Source organism: Mytilus galloprovincialis, chromosome 4 (assembly GCF_965363235.1).
Source record: "Mytilus galloprovincialis chromosome 4, xbMytGall1.hap1.1, whole genome shotgun sequence".
Classification (NCBI taxonomy): Eukaryota; Metazoa; Mollusca; class Bivalvia; order Mytilida; family Mytilidae; genus Mytilus; species Mytilus galloprovincialis.
The window spans coordinates 9,165,730-9,183,843 of NC_134841.1; the positions used below are offsets into that span (position 1 = coordinate 9,165,730).

The 18,114-nt window shown below is 31.8% G+C and overlaps 1 protein-coding gene across 1 annotated transcript; it reads left to right on the forward strand.

Annotated features, from left to right (window-relative positions):
- The first annotated feature begins 3,576 nt into the window (after nt 1-3,576).
- LOC143071303 (NADH dehydrogenase [ubiquinone] iron-sulfur protein 4, mitochondrial-like) lies at nt 3,577-16,666 on the forward strand. The gene is made up of 5 exons (XM_076245531.1): nt 3,577-3,679; nt 11,011-11,092; nt 11,732-11,907; nt 12,614-12,687; nt 16,500-16,666. Exons 1-5 carry the CDS (start codon nt 3,615-3,617, stop codon nt 16,601-16,603), a joined length of 501 nt encoding a protein of 166 aa, XP_076101646.1. The 5' UTR covers nt 3,577-3,614; the 3' UTR covers nt 16,604-16,666.
- The last annotated feature ends 1,448 nt before the right edge of the window (nt 16,667-18,114 follow it).

Below are 18,114 nucleotides of genomic sequence, written 5' to 3' on the forward strand. Positions count from 1 at the left end.
ATAAAGTCCAAATAACTGTACATGCCGTTGAAATACCGATAATGGATCGGAGGGCCACCAATCCTTCGCTCATTATTTCCTAGGAATAGACCACAGGCACTTGTCTCAGAAATTGTGAGACATGTGCCCGTGTTGAATAAACAGCTATGTGTACTTTTGCTAACTTTAAATGCACAATAAATGTTAAGAACGAGTTTTCTCATGGTCTACTATGTTTAAAGGCTTTGTTTAATTGTGTAGCAGACTTCTTTTCAGTGTCACCATGTTTACTTTACAGGCATAATTTTCAGATCAGGTTGTATTTTGACATTTCATAATGATTTTAAATGTTCAACTTGTGATATCATTCGGCGAACGGCAGACAACTCTAAAACGAAAAAAGGTAACTTTGCTATGTCATTTCATTATCTATACGGTTTTTGTATTTTCATCAAAATATGTGAAAGTTTTCACCTGCAAAAAATACGTAGTTGACAATGAAAAATATGTTTAATATCAAGAAATGGCAATAGATAAGTCCAGAATTACTTTACATGACACACAAGAGAGTTTCATATATAACTATGAAATTGATTCGTATACCATCGTTTTAATGCCGTTTTGAATCCACATCATTATTATACAGGTAAAAAACCCAGACGCAATAAATTTATTTGTAAGCTATAACATGAAATCAAACTGACCCAGACAAATCAATTGCAAGTGATCACTATCTATTTATATCAGTTATGTTTATATTCGGTTATAAGACCGTCGACAGTATTCGGAGGTCATCCGGATTGTTGTTTAGATTCTGTGTAGACTACAATACATATGAAATATGACATGTTAATGAGTATATGATAAAAAGAATGATCTTTTTATCACATGTTTCAACAATGGAGAAAAATAACAGATTCATATATTGATCCTTTTACGTGGTTCTCAAATAGAAGTTCAAAGAGTGAAAAGTTCACGCGGGACGTCGGACCCCAAATTTAGTACATTCGATATGAATCTTTCTAGCATATGCCTAAACAGAGAAGAAAAGCATTTTAATATGGACGAATCGACAAAAAAAATAATTCAACAATATACTTAATGAATACTTTTGGAAAAGTAAAAGTAACTTTCTAAATTATATTTGAAAACTTTTAAAAATGCATTTATTTGATAATTTGTTTGTTTTTTAATTTTTTAATTTTTTATTATTATTTTACACAATATACTTTTCAGTATCCAAATAATTGCTTTGTACTCTACTTTGTAATGTTTTTCACTGAAAACGTAGCATTGATGTGTATTTTCCGGAATATGCCGAGTATCACCGGAATGCCATGCGATAACGTTACGGAAAGGAATGTGATAACAATCGAAAAATTGACTTTAAAGGACAATAATTCTTTAAGGGGTCAATTGACCACTTTGGTCAAGTTGACTTATTTGTAGCTCTTACTTTGCTGTACATTATTGTAGTTTACAGTTTACAGTTTATCTCTATTATAATATTCAAAATAATAACCAAAAGCTGCAAAATTTTCTAAAAGTTACCAATTCAGGGGCAGCAGCCCAACAAGATAGATCTTGACCTAATGAACAATTTTATCCACAGCAGATTTTCTCTAAATGCTCTGGTTTCAGAAATATGAGCCAAAAACTGCATTTTACCCTATGTACTACTTTTAGCCATGTCGGCCATCTTGGTTCACGGGCGGGGTCATCGGACACATTTTTAAAACTAGATACACTTATGATGATTGTGAACAAGTTTGGTTAAATTTGTCTTAGTAGCTTCCGAGAAGATTTTTGTAAAATATTACAAAAATTTAGAAAAAAATGTTATAAAGGGCATTACTCCTTGGGGGGTCAACTGACCATTTTGGTCATGTTTGACTTATTTGTAGATCTTACTTCGCTGAACATTATTGCTGTTAAAAGTTTATCTCTATCTATAATATTATTCAAGATAATAACCAAAAAACGGCAAAATTTCCGTAAAAAATACAGGGGCAGCAACCCAACAACCGGTTGTCCGAACCATCTGAAAAGGAGTAGGTCCGGTAAGGACCGATTTTGGCCTCAAATTTCAGGTTCATCTAACGAAAGATTTTGACCACTTTTTGAACACTTAAGTGTCTATTTTATTTGAAATAAAATCTACCTAATATGCCGAAAAATGTCACTTTTCAGATGGTGTTTGGTAAGGGAGCTACCATTTGATTTTTATGGGGGGCTAGGATGAAAAATTTTGTCCTGCATTTTTTTAGCTGTAATCTCTGTCCTGCCTTTTTATTTTTCACTCTAATCGGTCCTGCCTTTTTTTTTTTTTTTTAGTTTATCCTGACCTTTTTTACCTAAATTGTCGTCCTGACTTTTTTTTGCAAGTGTCACATCCTGCCTTTTTTTTCACTCAAAACTCCTGTCCTGCCTATTTTTTTCAAATTTCATCCTAGCCCCCCCCCCATAAAAATCAAATGGTAGCTCCCAAAAAGGAAAGTGGCCGCATCCGTGTTCATCCTCAACCTTTATATATGTTATGTATTATCATAAAATACAACTTACATTTCAATATTAAGGATGAACACGAATGCGGCCACTTTCGTTTTACACGAAAACCGTCACCTAAAATTTAACTAAAATGCTAGAATTATGAGGATTTCAGTAATTTAGCATGACTTAATGGTGCTAGTACCGGATATATGTGCATTGTACTGTCAAAAACGGCCCATATTTATGTAGCAGAAGCATTGTACTGTCCAATAAATAACTAAAGGTTTACATTTTAACAATTTTGTAAAACTGTTATATTTTGGGGCCAAAAAGGGGTCTTACTGAACCTACTCCTTTCAGGGCAGATAGATCTTGACTTGATCAACAATTTTACACAAGCAGATTTGCTCTAAAGTTTGGTTAAATTTGGCTCAGCATTTCAGAGGACAAGATTTTTGTAAAAGATTACAAAAATTAAGAAAAATGATTATAAAGGGCAATAACTCCGTAAGGGGTTAACTGACAAGTTTAGTTATTTTGACTTATTTGTAGATCTTACTTTGTTGAACATTATTGTTGTTTACAGTTTATCTCTATCTATAATAATATTCAAGATATTTACCAAAAACAGCAAAATTTCCTTTAAAGAACCAATTCAGGGGCAGCAACCTAACAACCGGTTGTCCGATTCATCTGAAAATGTCAGGGCAGATAGATCTTCACTTGATCAACAATTATACCACTGTCAGATTTGCTCTAAATGCTTTGGTTTCAGAGTTATAAGCCAAAATCTTTATTTTACCCCTATGTTCTATTTTTAGTCATGGCGGTCATCTTGGTCACACATTTTTTAAACTTGATACCCCAATGATGATTGTGGCCAAGTTTGGTTTAATTTGGGCCAGTAGTTTTAGAGGAGAAGATTTTTGTAAAAGTGAACGACGATGGAGGACGACGCCGGACGCAGGACGCCAAATGACGAGAAAAGCTAACTTTACTCTTCTGGCCAGGTGAGCTAATTTAAAAATACAGTGATCACGAATGAATCGCGTAACCTACATGCGGTGTACCACATTTAGGAGGAAGAAAATGTAAAATAAATTAAAAGGGAGGTAACACAGCTGCTACTTCCTGTTGAAAAAAAAATGACATCGCTTGCCCTTGGTCTCCGTAACGGCCTAAAGAAATATATTTCTCTCCAAAACTGCAGGTATATATATCACAAGTCAATAACAAAAGCTCTGATATTTTTTTTTGGCGTCAAATGGTTAATTGGTACTGGTACTCAGTTTTGTAACTAATATGAGGCAGGTATTACCTGTGAATGGGGACGAAGTCTGTATGATTTTTTTTTTTAAATCAAACATGTTAAAAAGAGAAACGGAAATACCGTAACGTTTCCGATTTTGGTTCTGTTGTAAGGGATTTTACTTGTGACGTTATTTAGTCTTTAGTCTTTAGAAGTGTCAACTTGACACTATAATCTCTATCTGTAATTTCAATCACTCTGGTAATTTTATGTCTCTATTGTATAAAACTCATTAGTACATTTGTATTTATGATGTGGCACTGCAGAGAAACTAAATAAATAAATAAATAATTAAATAATTAATTCACAAAAAAAAAAAATAATGAATAAATAATTAACCCTTATAAATCCTTAACTATCTATTTTGTGAACCTTCCAGTATCTTTAATAAAGACCCCTAACAAATGTTGAATATCTTCTATGTGATGTTTGTAATTATCATTTTCTGTTGTTGCTAATAGTACTTCTGATTCAAGTGTTAGTTTTGATGTTATGAAATAGAGTGCAGAGCGGAGTTTTTCTCTAGCCTCCTCATAATTTTCACAATCCAGTAGATACATGTAATGGTCAACTGTTTCTATTTGTCCACAGCTGCATTTGTCGATGAGTGCTGGGCATATCATTGATTTATACGAGTTTAAATTGCAATATCCTGTTCTTAAACTAGTAGTTATTCGATATATTTCAGTTGACGGTTTGTCTTTTGGAAGTGTATTTTTCACATTTTGTTGAAAGGCATAATATCTTCTTCCTTTTTCACTGGTGTTCCATCGGTTTTGCCATTTTAACATAACACTGTCTTTTGCTCCTTTTTGTATATCTTGTTTGGTAAATATTGGAATACTTTGTATTTTTTCTGCCTCCTGTGCTGCTTTTTTAGCTAGTTGGTCTGCTAGTTCATTACCTTGTATGTCAGCGTGTCCAGGGGTCCATTCAATGGAAACAATGATTCCTTCAGATTTTAGTGCCAATATACTGATTTTAATATCATGAATAGTTTTGCCGTAATTATCTGATTTCCAATTTAAAGTTAAAATTCCAATTGCTGATTGGCTGTCTGAGAAAATTTTGATGGATTCAGTGTTTTTTCTGTTGTTTGGAATTATAAGAAAATCTATTACCAGCTTGATAGCTACTAATTCCCCTAATAAAATAGATCCTCTATTGGAAACTGGCTGTGTTAACTCCACATGTTCTGTACTGTTTGATATTAAAATAGCTGCCCCAGCCGCGCATGGACCTGGGTTTCCTTTGCAGGAGCCATCAGTGAAAGCTAATGTTGTATTCTTTTTAAGTTGATGTATTTTTTCCAAAATAATAGTCTTTCCCTGAAATGCTTGTTCCTCTGATCTAGTCTTTGAACTTCTGAGATTTTATGACGTTATGACGTCATGCTCAATGTAAGCAAAGAAACGCAATGCATCAGGTAACGTTTATTCATACCAAAGACAAAGAATGATTAAAAATGAAATATTGGTATTGTGTTCCTTGAGTTCCTATATTTTACTAGACTAATCAAAGTCTCATGACAACAAGACCGGAAGAAGGAAGTAGAGTTATGTGTTCTGCGCCGATCCGGAAATTAAAAAACGCGACAAAAAAAAAATTGAACGATTTTGAGTTCATAAGTACAATGAACATGATGAAAAATTCGGGAAATTTTCCCGATTTTTTTTTTTTTTTATTGAATTTTCTACTGTAATAGGGGACTTCGTCCCCATATCAATAACTTTATTTATCTATATATATCCAAAATAGAACGGCTATTTTTGATTTTTGTTGTTACGGCTTACAGAGGGATAGTCAAACTAATAGATTTAAAATATACTCACAACGCCATGGCTAAAAATAAAAAGACAAACAGACAAATAATGTTACAGAAGAACTTCAAGACACAACATAGAAAACTAAAGACTAACCAACCACGAACCCCCACCAAAAACTTCTGCTCTACATGTGTCACCTGACGTGTTGCTTAAGTTATTAAAAATCCGGTTAATAGTCTTATTCGGTAGTCAAATTCGTGAAAATGGTAGGGTAAGGAGTTACGACATCAGGAACATATCCGATAGTATTACAACCATTGTTATTATCCCTTTCCTCCATAATGACGCTTTTTGACGCCACCCCCCTTACTCCATAATGACGCCTTTTGACGCCTGTGTAGTATCTCAGTTGAAACACTTTGACTACAAAGTGTCTGCAGTTGACTTAATAAAATTTGTATCCAATATGAAAAGGAATATCATCGGAATATCCAACTTAAATTTATTTGATGAAATATTTGTTTTTCGCAATGCCTTAATACTTTAAAGCATATGTTCAGCATTTTATTAAAAAAATCCTATGCGAATCAAGTATGCAAAAAAAAAATTTCCATGGAGAAAAGGGTTAAAGGATTAAACGCCTTTAGAAAGGAATTTATTGGTGTATAAACTGAACCAAGTTACTCACAAACATATCATTAAAGTCCAAAGGCGTTTAATCCTTATAATCTTTCAAATTGGAGATGGGGAATATATTTTTCAACACTCATTACCTCTATCACACATACATGTAAACTGTATATATATATATCTATGTCATTGGATAGGCACATGAATATATTTGTTGGTTAATGCAAAAATATGTACTCAATGAAATTTTATTTCTGATAAAAAGTAAACTGCAAAAATTCTTATTATCATTTAAACGAATGATTTTGTGTTTTATTATAAATCAAATCAAATCAAATAATTTTATTGGTGTAAATTTCTATACAGAAATGATACCAGCCGACATTTACAAAATACAAATACAAAAACAAACAAAAAAAACCATATTTTCTCAATTATCAATGATTATAAGAGATACATATTTTATATGTATATTAGGTCCAAGACCACAATTGTCGTCCCTTGATTTTCGTTGTCCACAAATATAGTCCCTAGTGTTGACAGTGGGTTACTTGCCGATATTTTTTATACCCCTTCCAAATTTATTTCTCCATGTTTTATACCTCAAATTGTAAGTAGGGGGTGAAATTACACTGTAAAAAAAGTTGGGTTTAGAATTTTAAAGGAAAATAGTGATTTGGTCCAGCTGAAAAAGGTTCAAAATTAGCACTTCGGAAGCTGTCAAAAGATTTCAAGACGCCCTAAAGAGAAAATTGTCCATATTTTTAGTTAGAGCCGATGAAGTTTTCTATAATTTTGATATGATTTGTCCCAAAAATGTAGTACAACACATTTGAAATTTCATTGAGATGAAGTCAAAAGTGGGGAGCTTGGTACATAAAAGTTGAAGTCCATTATATAGACCTGACTAAATTTGTATAAAAAGCACTTTGCAAAGTCTTTTGTACCTGTTTCATTCCACATAATATCTTTCTTTCCTTCTGTAGGATAGCAAGTGGTTCAAATATACTAGGCCTGTTGAGACTAAAATTGCATGCAAGTTTTTCACTAAAAAGGCAAAAATCCTTGTATCAGACCATACTGTCTGCAAGAAAAGTTAAATGCAAGAGTCTTTTTATGTTCAGATGTGTTGTATCATGTCACATGAGTATAGAAATGATAAAAAAGAAACAATTTTTTTATTTCTTATAGCCTCAATATGCATTTTTTTATGTAAATATGTGGCACTGCCTAAATTTACCCTAAATTATTTCAAGTCTTACTTGGCCTAAAACCCATTTAAACTAATATGATATGTTATTTGTAACTTCTTTCTATTTAAAGTACATTCAATACATATGTAAGGATTATTTACAACCAAAAAGCTTCACAAATTTAAAATTGCTGGAAAATATTACATCTTCATGAAAGGCCTCCCTTCATTGAAAAACTTTAATTTTTAGGTGCAGACTCATATAAATTTGACTTTTGAATAATTATGCTAAGTCTGACAAATCAAATGAGTACTCTATTGCATTTAGTACATGATAATTGATATATTAAGGCAATTAAAAAGTATTTTTTTGCAATATTTAAATTTTTAAAGCCCCAAATGTTGATAGTTGAAATTTTGCAATTTTAACGTCAAAATTTAACACGCAAAGTTGAGTATAGAATTTAACACACTGTCTATAATATATGTCTTATTGTTATGAAACTTTGTAAGCAGTGTTATAATTTATTAAGCTTTAGTCATACCAAGTTGTATTAAGATTGGTCAACTTTTTCTATCCTATTAGGTCCGAGACCACAATTTTCGTCCCTTGATTTTCGTTGTCCACAAATATAGTCCCTATTGTTGACAGTGGGTTACTTGCCAATATTTTTTATACCCCTTCCAAATTTATTTCTCCATGTGTTATGCCTCAAATTGTAAGTAGGGGGGTGAAATCACACTGTAAAAAAAGTTGGGTTCAGAATTTTAAAGGAAAGTAGTAATTTGGTCCAGCTGAAAAAGGTTCAAAATTAGCACTTCGGAAGCTGTCAAAAGATTTCAAAACGCCCTAAAGAGAAAATTGTCCATATTTTTAGTTAGAGCCGATGAAGTTTTCTATAATTTTGATATAAAGCCACACCAATTTAATTTCTTGTTCTACGGATTTTTGGACTCCAAAATATGGGGTCAGCGAGCGATTTGAAAATTTTAATAAAAAAATATTTAATTCGCAAATTTTTGAGGCGAAGCTTGAAAAGTAAAGGCGAGCGATTATAATTTTTTTTTGTAAACATTAAAAAGTAAATTTTGACAATATTAAAACTTGATTTATCACTTGTACGTTGACATTTCTTTAATTTCTGATGTATTTTTTCCCTGATCACCAAGAAATAGTTAAATCTGGTCTATGTGTGTGTGACTGACAATGAGACAATTCTCCATTCAAGTCATAATCAGTTTGGGGGCAACCCCTTAATGTTATAAATATCCTTTTACATGTTTTATGAGGGATCAATATAAGTTATAATATATTTGCTTGTATACAAGAGCTCATATTTTCTCAAAGAACTATATATCTATCTGGTATTAAATGGTATCAAAACATGTCCAAGAATTTTGTAATATTCCTGGACTTGAAACATGTTAACACATTTACTTTAACAGTTTAATATTATTTAAAATAAGTGGACCCCTCTTTTAGAAAAAAGTTGTTTAAAATATGATGCAACTCTCCTCTTTTTGAGTACAAAATTCTAAGTTTTCAAAGGTTTTGTATAGAAGAACTATACAAATCCTTGGTATTTCTATTTTCTTTTCTACATCAATAAAATGACCCCTTATCTGAGGGAGGGTTGTTCTCAACCTGATTATAACAAACACAGGTCAAAGTACGGCCTTTTACACAGGGCTTTGATACAGACCAAACAGCAAGCTATAAAGGACCCCAAAATTATTAGCGTACACAATTCAAACAGGAAAACCAACGGTCTAATTTATATATATATAATCCAAACAGGAAAATACCAAATTATGAACAACATCAACAAACGATAACTGATGAACGACAGGCCCCTGAATCAATCAGGACAGGTGCATAAACATGCAGTGGATATAGATAGTTTTGTTTCGCCAGCATACAATATAATTGCAGTTGAAGGCAATTTCTTCAGAAGTTCTTCTTACTTTATTCTAACAGCGAACATGTTTTGATAGGGAATATAAGTAAGGGGGAAAGAAACCAATTATTTGTTCTTTACAGGTATTTCCACGCTGTTATAAATTTATATGGGAGCACTCCCTCTTTGGATAAATAGGTTTCATGTCGAAACAAATATTCTCACAGATATTTACACCTTGTGGTGGGGTGATTTTATCTTTAAAGTCGTTATATACAGGTTAGACTGTGATTTTAAAACAAATGTTGATATTTTTTTATAATATTTACAAAAACAACGGTGCGGGAAATGGACATGATTACATTTCCGGATGCGGGAAGCGGGAATATAAAAAAAATAAAAAAATTCTGTTTTGAAAAAAAAAGATGCGGGCGGGTCCGTCGAACAAGGAATCAAATTGGTGTGGCCTAATTTGTCCCAAAAGTAGTACAACACACTGTAGAAATTTCATTGAGAAAGCGCAGGTGGGATTTTTTAAATTTTCATTTATGTTCTGAAAGAAATGCACTACAAATTAATTGTGGTCTCGGACCAAAGACATTGCGTGGAGGTGTTATTTATCATGTTCATACAATCTATACTATTAAAGGAGAAGACCTCATTTTGTGTGTCCCTTCTCTTCCTTCCACAATAAATCAATCATCATGCCTCTGTGTCCTATAGGTAACATGCATAGTCGCATTTGTCATCCATTCTTATGATTATTCAGATTGAGTTATTTTGGGAGAAAAACAAGAAAAAAGGAGTCCAGATATGACTCCGTCATCAGACTGAATTTTAGTCATAGATAAGACTCCCGGTTTGAAACATGCACAAATGCAACCAATCGTATGATAGATAACAAAAATGAAAAATAAATAAGCCAATCAGAAGTTCTCAATATCATGGTGTTTAGATCACAAAAACCACAACTATTATACCTCCTTATAGATGACAATTGATTTTCGCGTTTATCTACATGTGAACTACGATTATACTACTTCAATATATACGTTTAGAGACTCTCTGTATTCTGTCTACTGTTTTCTTTGAAATGTTAACTTTTACTATATAAGGGGTCATACCAGTTGCATATATATTAAAATAGGTAAAACATGTGACACAAGTACAACCAATCGTATGATAGATAACAAAAATGAAAAATTCTCTGTTTATATTATATTTAACATTAACTTACAGTGAAAATAAATTTTATTAATGTTGGTGTTATTATCGCCGCCATCTTGTTTACATTGGTTACGAAAAGAAGTTCGGTCAACGTCATCTATCAAAAATAACCAACATCAAGATCAACTACCAGAAGTCCTCTTGACCAATCATATCAAAGTATTTCCTAATATGCAAATCATATAAGAATTATATATTGTTATAATCTTAATTTTTGTGTTGGAGTTGTGACCAATGAAATTTAAGTTATTTTTAAATGGTGAGGGTAGCAAGTTTTCGATGATAGAAATTTGACAACAAGCTATTAACTTTCAATCATTTTCATTTTACAAAATGTATTATCATGTTGTTGTTTTTTCTATGACGTTCTTTTTAATTTCCAGGATAACAATGATATTTATAAGAATGTGTTAAACATGGTGGATAGATCATAGTGTTGCAGCAAATGTACATGTATAATCTTGTGTTCATGTTTATCAAAACCATACGTTCCTTAAAACCACATATTTTATTTTTCAGAGGAATTTTTGTATCTGCTGAAAGGGCTTCAAATCAATCTCTAAAGACAAGTGAAAAAAATGAAGTTATAGTTGATGAAAAGGTACACTATTAAATAAAATTTTTATCTTTGATTTCTGTAGCAAGATACTATAACTATATAGAATTTAACACTTAATCTAGTTTATCCAGATACTGTTTTTCTTTCTACTTCTATATATTAGTTAAATTTAATGAATTACATTTAAATAATAAAGTGTGTTGATTTTGAAGTTCTATTCAGTATTGATAAAAATAGTTATGTTTACTGTGAAACTATTGAGTACATACAAATGGGTTTCTTAAAACGATTATTAAAGTACACATTTTTGGTCAATTTAAATTTGGACAGCAAGTCTCCAACTCAACAAAATTTACCCAAATTACTGAGAGGTACAAATGTACCATGCATTCTTTAAACCAAGGACACAGACCTACAATATATATATATGTCAATATGTAAATGGCACTAAAGATCTGACACCTTATTAATTTATTGAGCCAACAACTTTGGCCTTATTTCAAAAGGTGTAATGACAGACAGAGCAAGTTATGAACCAGTGTGCCTTGAGGTGCATGTACAGGACAAATTAAAGCAATATATAAAAAACTTAAATCATGATATAAATAATAATATAAATAATTTTTTTAAATAAATTAGTTCTTCTTTATATTAAATCTGAGATGTAGTTGTTTGTTTTAGCCTGATCTTGCAGTATTATCAGGAGTACCAGAAGAACAGATAAAGACTCGTCAAGTTAGAATATTTCTACCAGCTAAAAATGCTATGCAGTCAGGAACATATAGTCAAAGACGCTGGAAAATTGAGTTTGATACTCAAGAGAGATGGGAAAATCCATTGATGGGATGGACATCTACGTAGGTCATACTGGAAATTCAGAAAATATTGCGCCAACGTATTATTGCAATATAGAGAAAAATCGTATTTAATTCATTTAAAAAAATATCAAAATTCGAATTTAAATTATTGCGATTATAATACTGTTGCATTTATCGCAATATTAAAAACATCACAATAATTACTCATTTTGCAGAATTAATTCAGAGTATTCTACATGATCAAGACCTACATGCATTATTAAAGAGTAGGAAAAAATCATTTCATAATGAAAAAAGGAATATGTTATTTTGGACCTAATGGGTAGATGTATTTGAGACATTAATCCAAATAACTACAGGTACAAGTGGAAAACAAAGACTATTAAAGGAACTGTTGTCTGCTCTATGGTCGGGTTGTTGTCGCTTTGACACATTCCCCACTTCCTTTCTCAATTTTATTTGCAATTTTAATCAAGACAGTCACAAGCATCAACTATTGTTGTGCTCTTTGAGATTTTTTCAATTACCCAGGTACTGGTAATGTCATGTTGAGTTCTATTAATCTTCAAAACTGAATAACTTAAAAAAAATCTTATGTGGTAGCTATTTTAATACTTCATCTTTTTCTATTCCCTATAGTCATGATAGTATAAAGAAACTGTTGACAACTTTTGCTAGAATGTTTTGTTAACATTATAACAGTAGATTTTCCTGTCTTTATAACTAATTAAAATTTATTTTTCAGAGGAGATCCCCTCTCCAACTTGAACTGCACATTCTTAACACCAGAGGATGCTATTGCCTTTGTAGAGAAAAATGGTAGGTCTGGATTTTGTCTTGCCTGCCACAAAATCTCAGTATGCGGGACATAGGGATTGTCTGCAAAATAAAAAAAAAAATTTTCATGTTTATTTCTCATTTTTTATAAGTAATAGGATAACTAAATTTGGTATAAAGGTTCATTGCAATGTCTACATGTCCTTCACCTAACCTTGACCTCATTTAATGGATCAGTGATCAAGGTGAAAGTTATATCATTAGATCAGTATCTGGGTTACTGTAAGCAGTGTGTCAACTATGTCTTGAATGATTGTAAGGTTAACATGTCTGTCTGGTAGGTTTAATCTGACCTCATTTTCATGATTCATTTTGTTTTGGTCTGTTTTCAATTGACCTAAGCAATAGGTCAGCTATATTTGGTATATGGAAATAATTGTTAGTTGATATGTCTGACTGTCTGACAGGATGTATCAGACCTTGACCTTATTGTCATGGATCTTTAAAAATGTTAATATGATATTTGTAGTAAAAATCTTTATTGTAAAGACATACAATCAATGGACAGTAAAACAGGCTAGACATTTCAGATTGTGCACTCTTGTTTTTAAATTAAAGTAAAACCAGGTGCTCCGCAGGGCGCAGCTTTATACGACCGCAGAGGTCGAACCCTGAACAGTTGGGGCAAGTATGGACAAAACATTCAAGCGTGATACAGCTCTGAATTTGGATTGTGATCAAATTTTTGACATTATATGGTTTTTTTTTACACAAAACAAATGTCAAGATTTTACAAATCAATTAAAGATTTCTTCAAACTTTTTAAATCTAAAATTAAATAGTTGACACAGAATGAATGTGGTCTAATGAACTTAAAAGTTTTTTTTTTTGCCTTTGAGCAAGTCACTATGCTGTTGAATATTAATCCTCTCAAAAAAATGTTTGAAGAAATTTTCTTTTTATTTATGAAATCTGAAATGAGAAAAATTTAAACCCCCCCCTTTTTTTCACATCCCCGTTCCCTTTTTCCAAAACTGATATCAATTCAAATTTCTAATGGAGTTTGCAACAATAACTACTCTTTTAAATACATCATAAGATATTAAAATGTAAAATAAAGTGCTTGTTATCACTGAATGGTAAAGATTGGTTGGTAGTAAAAGTGAATATACATTGTTTATTGTATAAAACAATAAAAAAAACTTCATCAGCAACATTTTATATTGGCAAATTTCCAATGAAGTTATTTACATAAAGTTATTGGCAAATAAAAATAGAAAATGACATCATAGTCATGTCTGGCAAATGTCCAACATACATTATCTAAAAACATTTTAGATAAGATAAGGAAAAAAAGCTTCATCAGCAACATTTTATATTGGCAAATTTCCAATGAAGTTATTTACATAAAGTTATTGGCAAATAAAAATAGAAAATGACATCATAGTCATGTCTGGTAAATTTCCAACATATATTATCAACTACTATTCTATACAAAGAAAGATAACTCCAATTGAAAATTAATTGCTATTGCACAATATTGTGCAATTAGATATTTCTTGCTATTGTGCAATACTGTGCAATTGAAAATTTCTTGCTATTGCACAATACTTGATATGGAATCCTGATTTGGACCAACTTGAAAACTGGGTCCATAATCAAAAATCAAAGTACATATTTAGATAAAGCATATCAAATAAGCCCAAGAACTTAATTTTTGTTAAAATCAAACTTAGTTTAATTTTGGACCCTTTGGACGTTAATGTATACCAATTTGAAAACGGGACCAAAAATTAAGAATCTACATACACAGTTAGATTTGGCATATCAAAGAACCCCAATTATTCAATTTTTGATGAAATCAAACAAAGTTTAATTTTGGACCCCGATTTGGACCAACTTGAAAACTGGGCCAATAATAAAAAATCTAAGTACATTTTTAGATTCAGCATATCAAAGAACCCATAGGATTCAATTTTTGTTAAAATCAAACTAAGTTTAATTTTGGACCCTTTGGACCTTAATGTAGACCAATTTGAAAACGGGACCAAAAATTAAGAATCTACATACACAGCTAGATTCGGCATATCAAAGAACCCCAATTATTCAATTTTTGATCAAACAAAGTTTAAATCTGGACCCTTTGGGCCCTTTATTCCTAAACTGTTGGGACCAAAACTCCCAAAATCAATACCAACCTTCCTTTTATGGTCATAAACCTTGTGTTTAAATTTCATAGATTTGTATTTACTTATACTAAAGTTATGGTGCGAAAATAAAAAAAAATGCTTATTTGGGTCCCTTTTTGGCCCCTAATTCCTAAACTGTTGGGACCTAAACTCCCAAAATCAATACCAACCTTCCTTTTGTGGTCATAAACATTGTGTTTAAATTTCATTGATTTCTATTTACTTAAACTAAAGTTATTGTGCGAAAACCTAGAATAATGCTTATTTGGGCCCTTTTTTGGCCCCTAATTCCTAAACTGTTGGAACCAAAACTCCCAAAATCAATCCCAACCTTTTGTGGTCATAAACCTTATGTCAAAATTTCATAGATTTCTATTTACTTTTACTAAAGTTATAGTGCGAAAACCAAGAAAATGCTTATTTGGGCCCTTTTTGGCCCCTAATTCCTAAAATGTTGGGACTAAAACTCCCAAAATCAATCCCAACCTTCCTTTTGTGGTCATAAACCTTGTGTTAAAATTTCATAGATTTCTATTCACTTTTACTAAAGTTAGAGTGCGAAAACTAAAAGTATTCGGACGCCGAACGACGACGACGACGACGCCGACGCCAACGTGATAGCAATATACGACGAAAAATTTTTCAAATTTTGCGGTCGTATAAAAATGTTGGATCAAAAACAATGTAACATGTAAAACTTAGCCAAACATTTTTGTTTGTAATAAATAAAATTAAATTTTTAGAATAATTAGTTTATTAGTTGTAAAATATTAAATTGAAATGATTTTTAAAGTATATGAGTAAATCTTACATAGGCGGATCCAGGGGGCCCCCCTTTTTGTGGGAAAAATTTAGTTGATTATATAGGGAATCATTGAAGCATGACTGGAGCCCCCCCCCCCCCCCCCCCTAGGTCAGCCAGTGGGCCCCCCTTAGGAAAAGTTCTGAATCCGCCACTGTATTAATATGATCAATATAATTAGTTTTATACTAGTTTAGCCTAATTATCTACTTTTGAAAACACTATCTCACCAACTTTTTTCAACTGATAAAAGAAGTATACATTTGTCCAATATGAATTATGATTCTTTTAAAAAAAATTAGGGCATTAAATTAAGAACCTAACACTTAACTTAAGACCACGTTTTGTTCGTATGACAGAGTAAGTCTTGTAAAAGAATACACACAAAGGTACTTAAAAGAAGGCAGACACTTATGATTTACAGAACTTACATAATGATATAGTTAAAAAAAAGTATACTTGATCGTGAATTTTAACAGCGAATGTTGGTGATTGTGAATAAATAAACTCATCATAGATACCAGGATTTAATTTTATATTTATGCCAGACGAGCTTTTCGTCTACAAAAGACTCATCAGTGACTCTTGAATCTAAAAAAAATAAAATGGCAAAATAAAGTACGAAGTTGAAGAGCATCGAGTGATTCAATCTAAAACATGTTCCTGTATATTCCAGAGATGAAATCTATATAACTAAGTATTCAGCCTGTTTTACAATGTTAAACATTAGAAAGAGCAATATTTGACTGAAAATCCTGTGTACACTACAAAGTGATATTGTGTACTTGATAATTTCTTAAAATTGGGCAATATATATATAGAGATACCATCAACTAAGGTGCTGTGATTTTTCTTCTATTTAGGGTGGAAGTATCATGTGGAGGAAGTTAAAGAAACCAAGTTTAAACCAAAGTCATATGGAGCAAACTATAGCTGGAACAAAAGAACTCGATCGTCAACTAAATAATAACAATTTTCCAATATTTATACTTGTTTGTTCTTTGTACATATTAAAATATCAGTCTGCGTACATGTTTATTTATACATTTTAATATTTAACTGCTGTTTTTATGTACTCAACAATACAAAATAAGGAGATGAGGTATGATGACCAAGGGGACATTTTCATGTATCCACAAGAGTTCAGTTGAAGTGGATTTAACCTACTGTGAGCCATTTTACGCCATTTATACAATAAGAAAAAGCTATACCATACAATTTGTTATAAAGGGACTGACATGAAAAATTGGAAATAATTTAAACTAGATATCTAAAGGCCTAATTTCTGACAACCATTTACAATAAACATATATGACAGACATGAACCAAAAACAAAAAAAGAATAATAGGCATGCACATAATGTGTCATTGTTAAATTTTATAGTGATTGTTCAACCCTCTCCATACCTTATACTGTTTAACAGCACATCAAAGTTATAATCAGTTGCAATTGACCAGTACTGTACAAGGAAGAAATAAGTTACATAAAAAATAATAGACACAAAGCACAAATGAAAAAGAGAGATACAAGATACCAAGGAGACATTCAAACTCATGTCAAAATTAAATAAACATCATGGATAAAAAAAGAAACTGACAAAAAACAGAACACAACATAGAAAACAAAAGACAAAGCAACATGAATCCTTCCAAAAACTGGGAGTTATTTCAGGTGCTCCAGTAGGATAAGCAGATTCTGCACAAACCCAGTGATAAGTCTTATACAGGAGTTCACATTTGGGAAAAAGGGGATGGGAATGTAATTACAACAAATGGAAATTATTCGTTGTCATCTGTGAAACAGATATTCCAAAACAGTCAACCAACTTGTTACGGTGTATGTTAAAATTAAAGATTTCAAGTTCACCACTCAGAACTTGATTTAATACCTTCTTTTTGAGCAGCAACCCTGTATCAAGAAAAACAAGCCTAAGTTTCCCATTTTGGTCACAGTGATTTTTTAAAATATGAAATTTATCTGTAATAAAATTGATTTTTAGCTACCTGAAGAAGAATATAGCTTTCAAGTGGGTTTATACAAACATAAAGATTGTTTTTTGTCTTGCCTTAACGGAGTCAAAAAGCAAGGCACAGGTATGCTGTTTCCATGGAGATAATTTAGCTCTGCCCCCTTAGTCATGGTCTATTGACTATGAAATTTTTATTTATTTTACATGTATTAGTTTGTGATTAGGTTAGTTTATGGGGAACCACAAGTGGTAGGTCAATGATATTTGGTATGTTGTTGTGTACGCATCAGTATATCTCATTTCCATGGAGATTATTTGGCTCCGCCCCCTTAGTTATGTTCTATTAACTTTGAATATTTTTCTGATTTATCATGTATTAGTTTGTGATTAGGTCAATTCAAGGGGAACCATTAGTGGTAGGCCAATATTAATTGGTATTAAGTTGTATATGCATTGGCACATCTCATTTCCATGGAGAATATTTGGCCTCACCCCTTAGTCACAGTCT

Coding starts and splice junctions, on each gene's coding strand:
- LOC143071303 (XM_076245531.1), top strand. CDS start 3,615: ATGACATCGCTTGCCCTTGGTCTCCGTAACGGCCTAAAGAAATATATT. Junction 3,680..11,010: donor ATTTCTCTCCAAAACTGCAG/GTATATATATCA, acceptor TTTATTTTTCAG/AGGAATTTTTGTATCTGCTG. Junction 11,908..12,613: donor TTGATGGGATGGACATCTAC/GTAGGTCATACT, acceptor TTTATTTTTCAG/AGGAGATCCCCTCTCCAACT.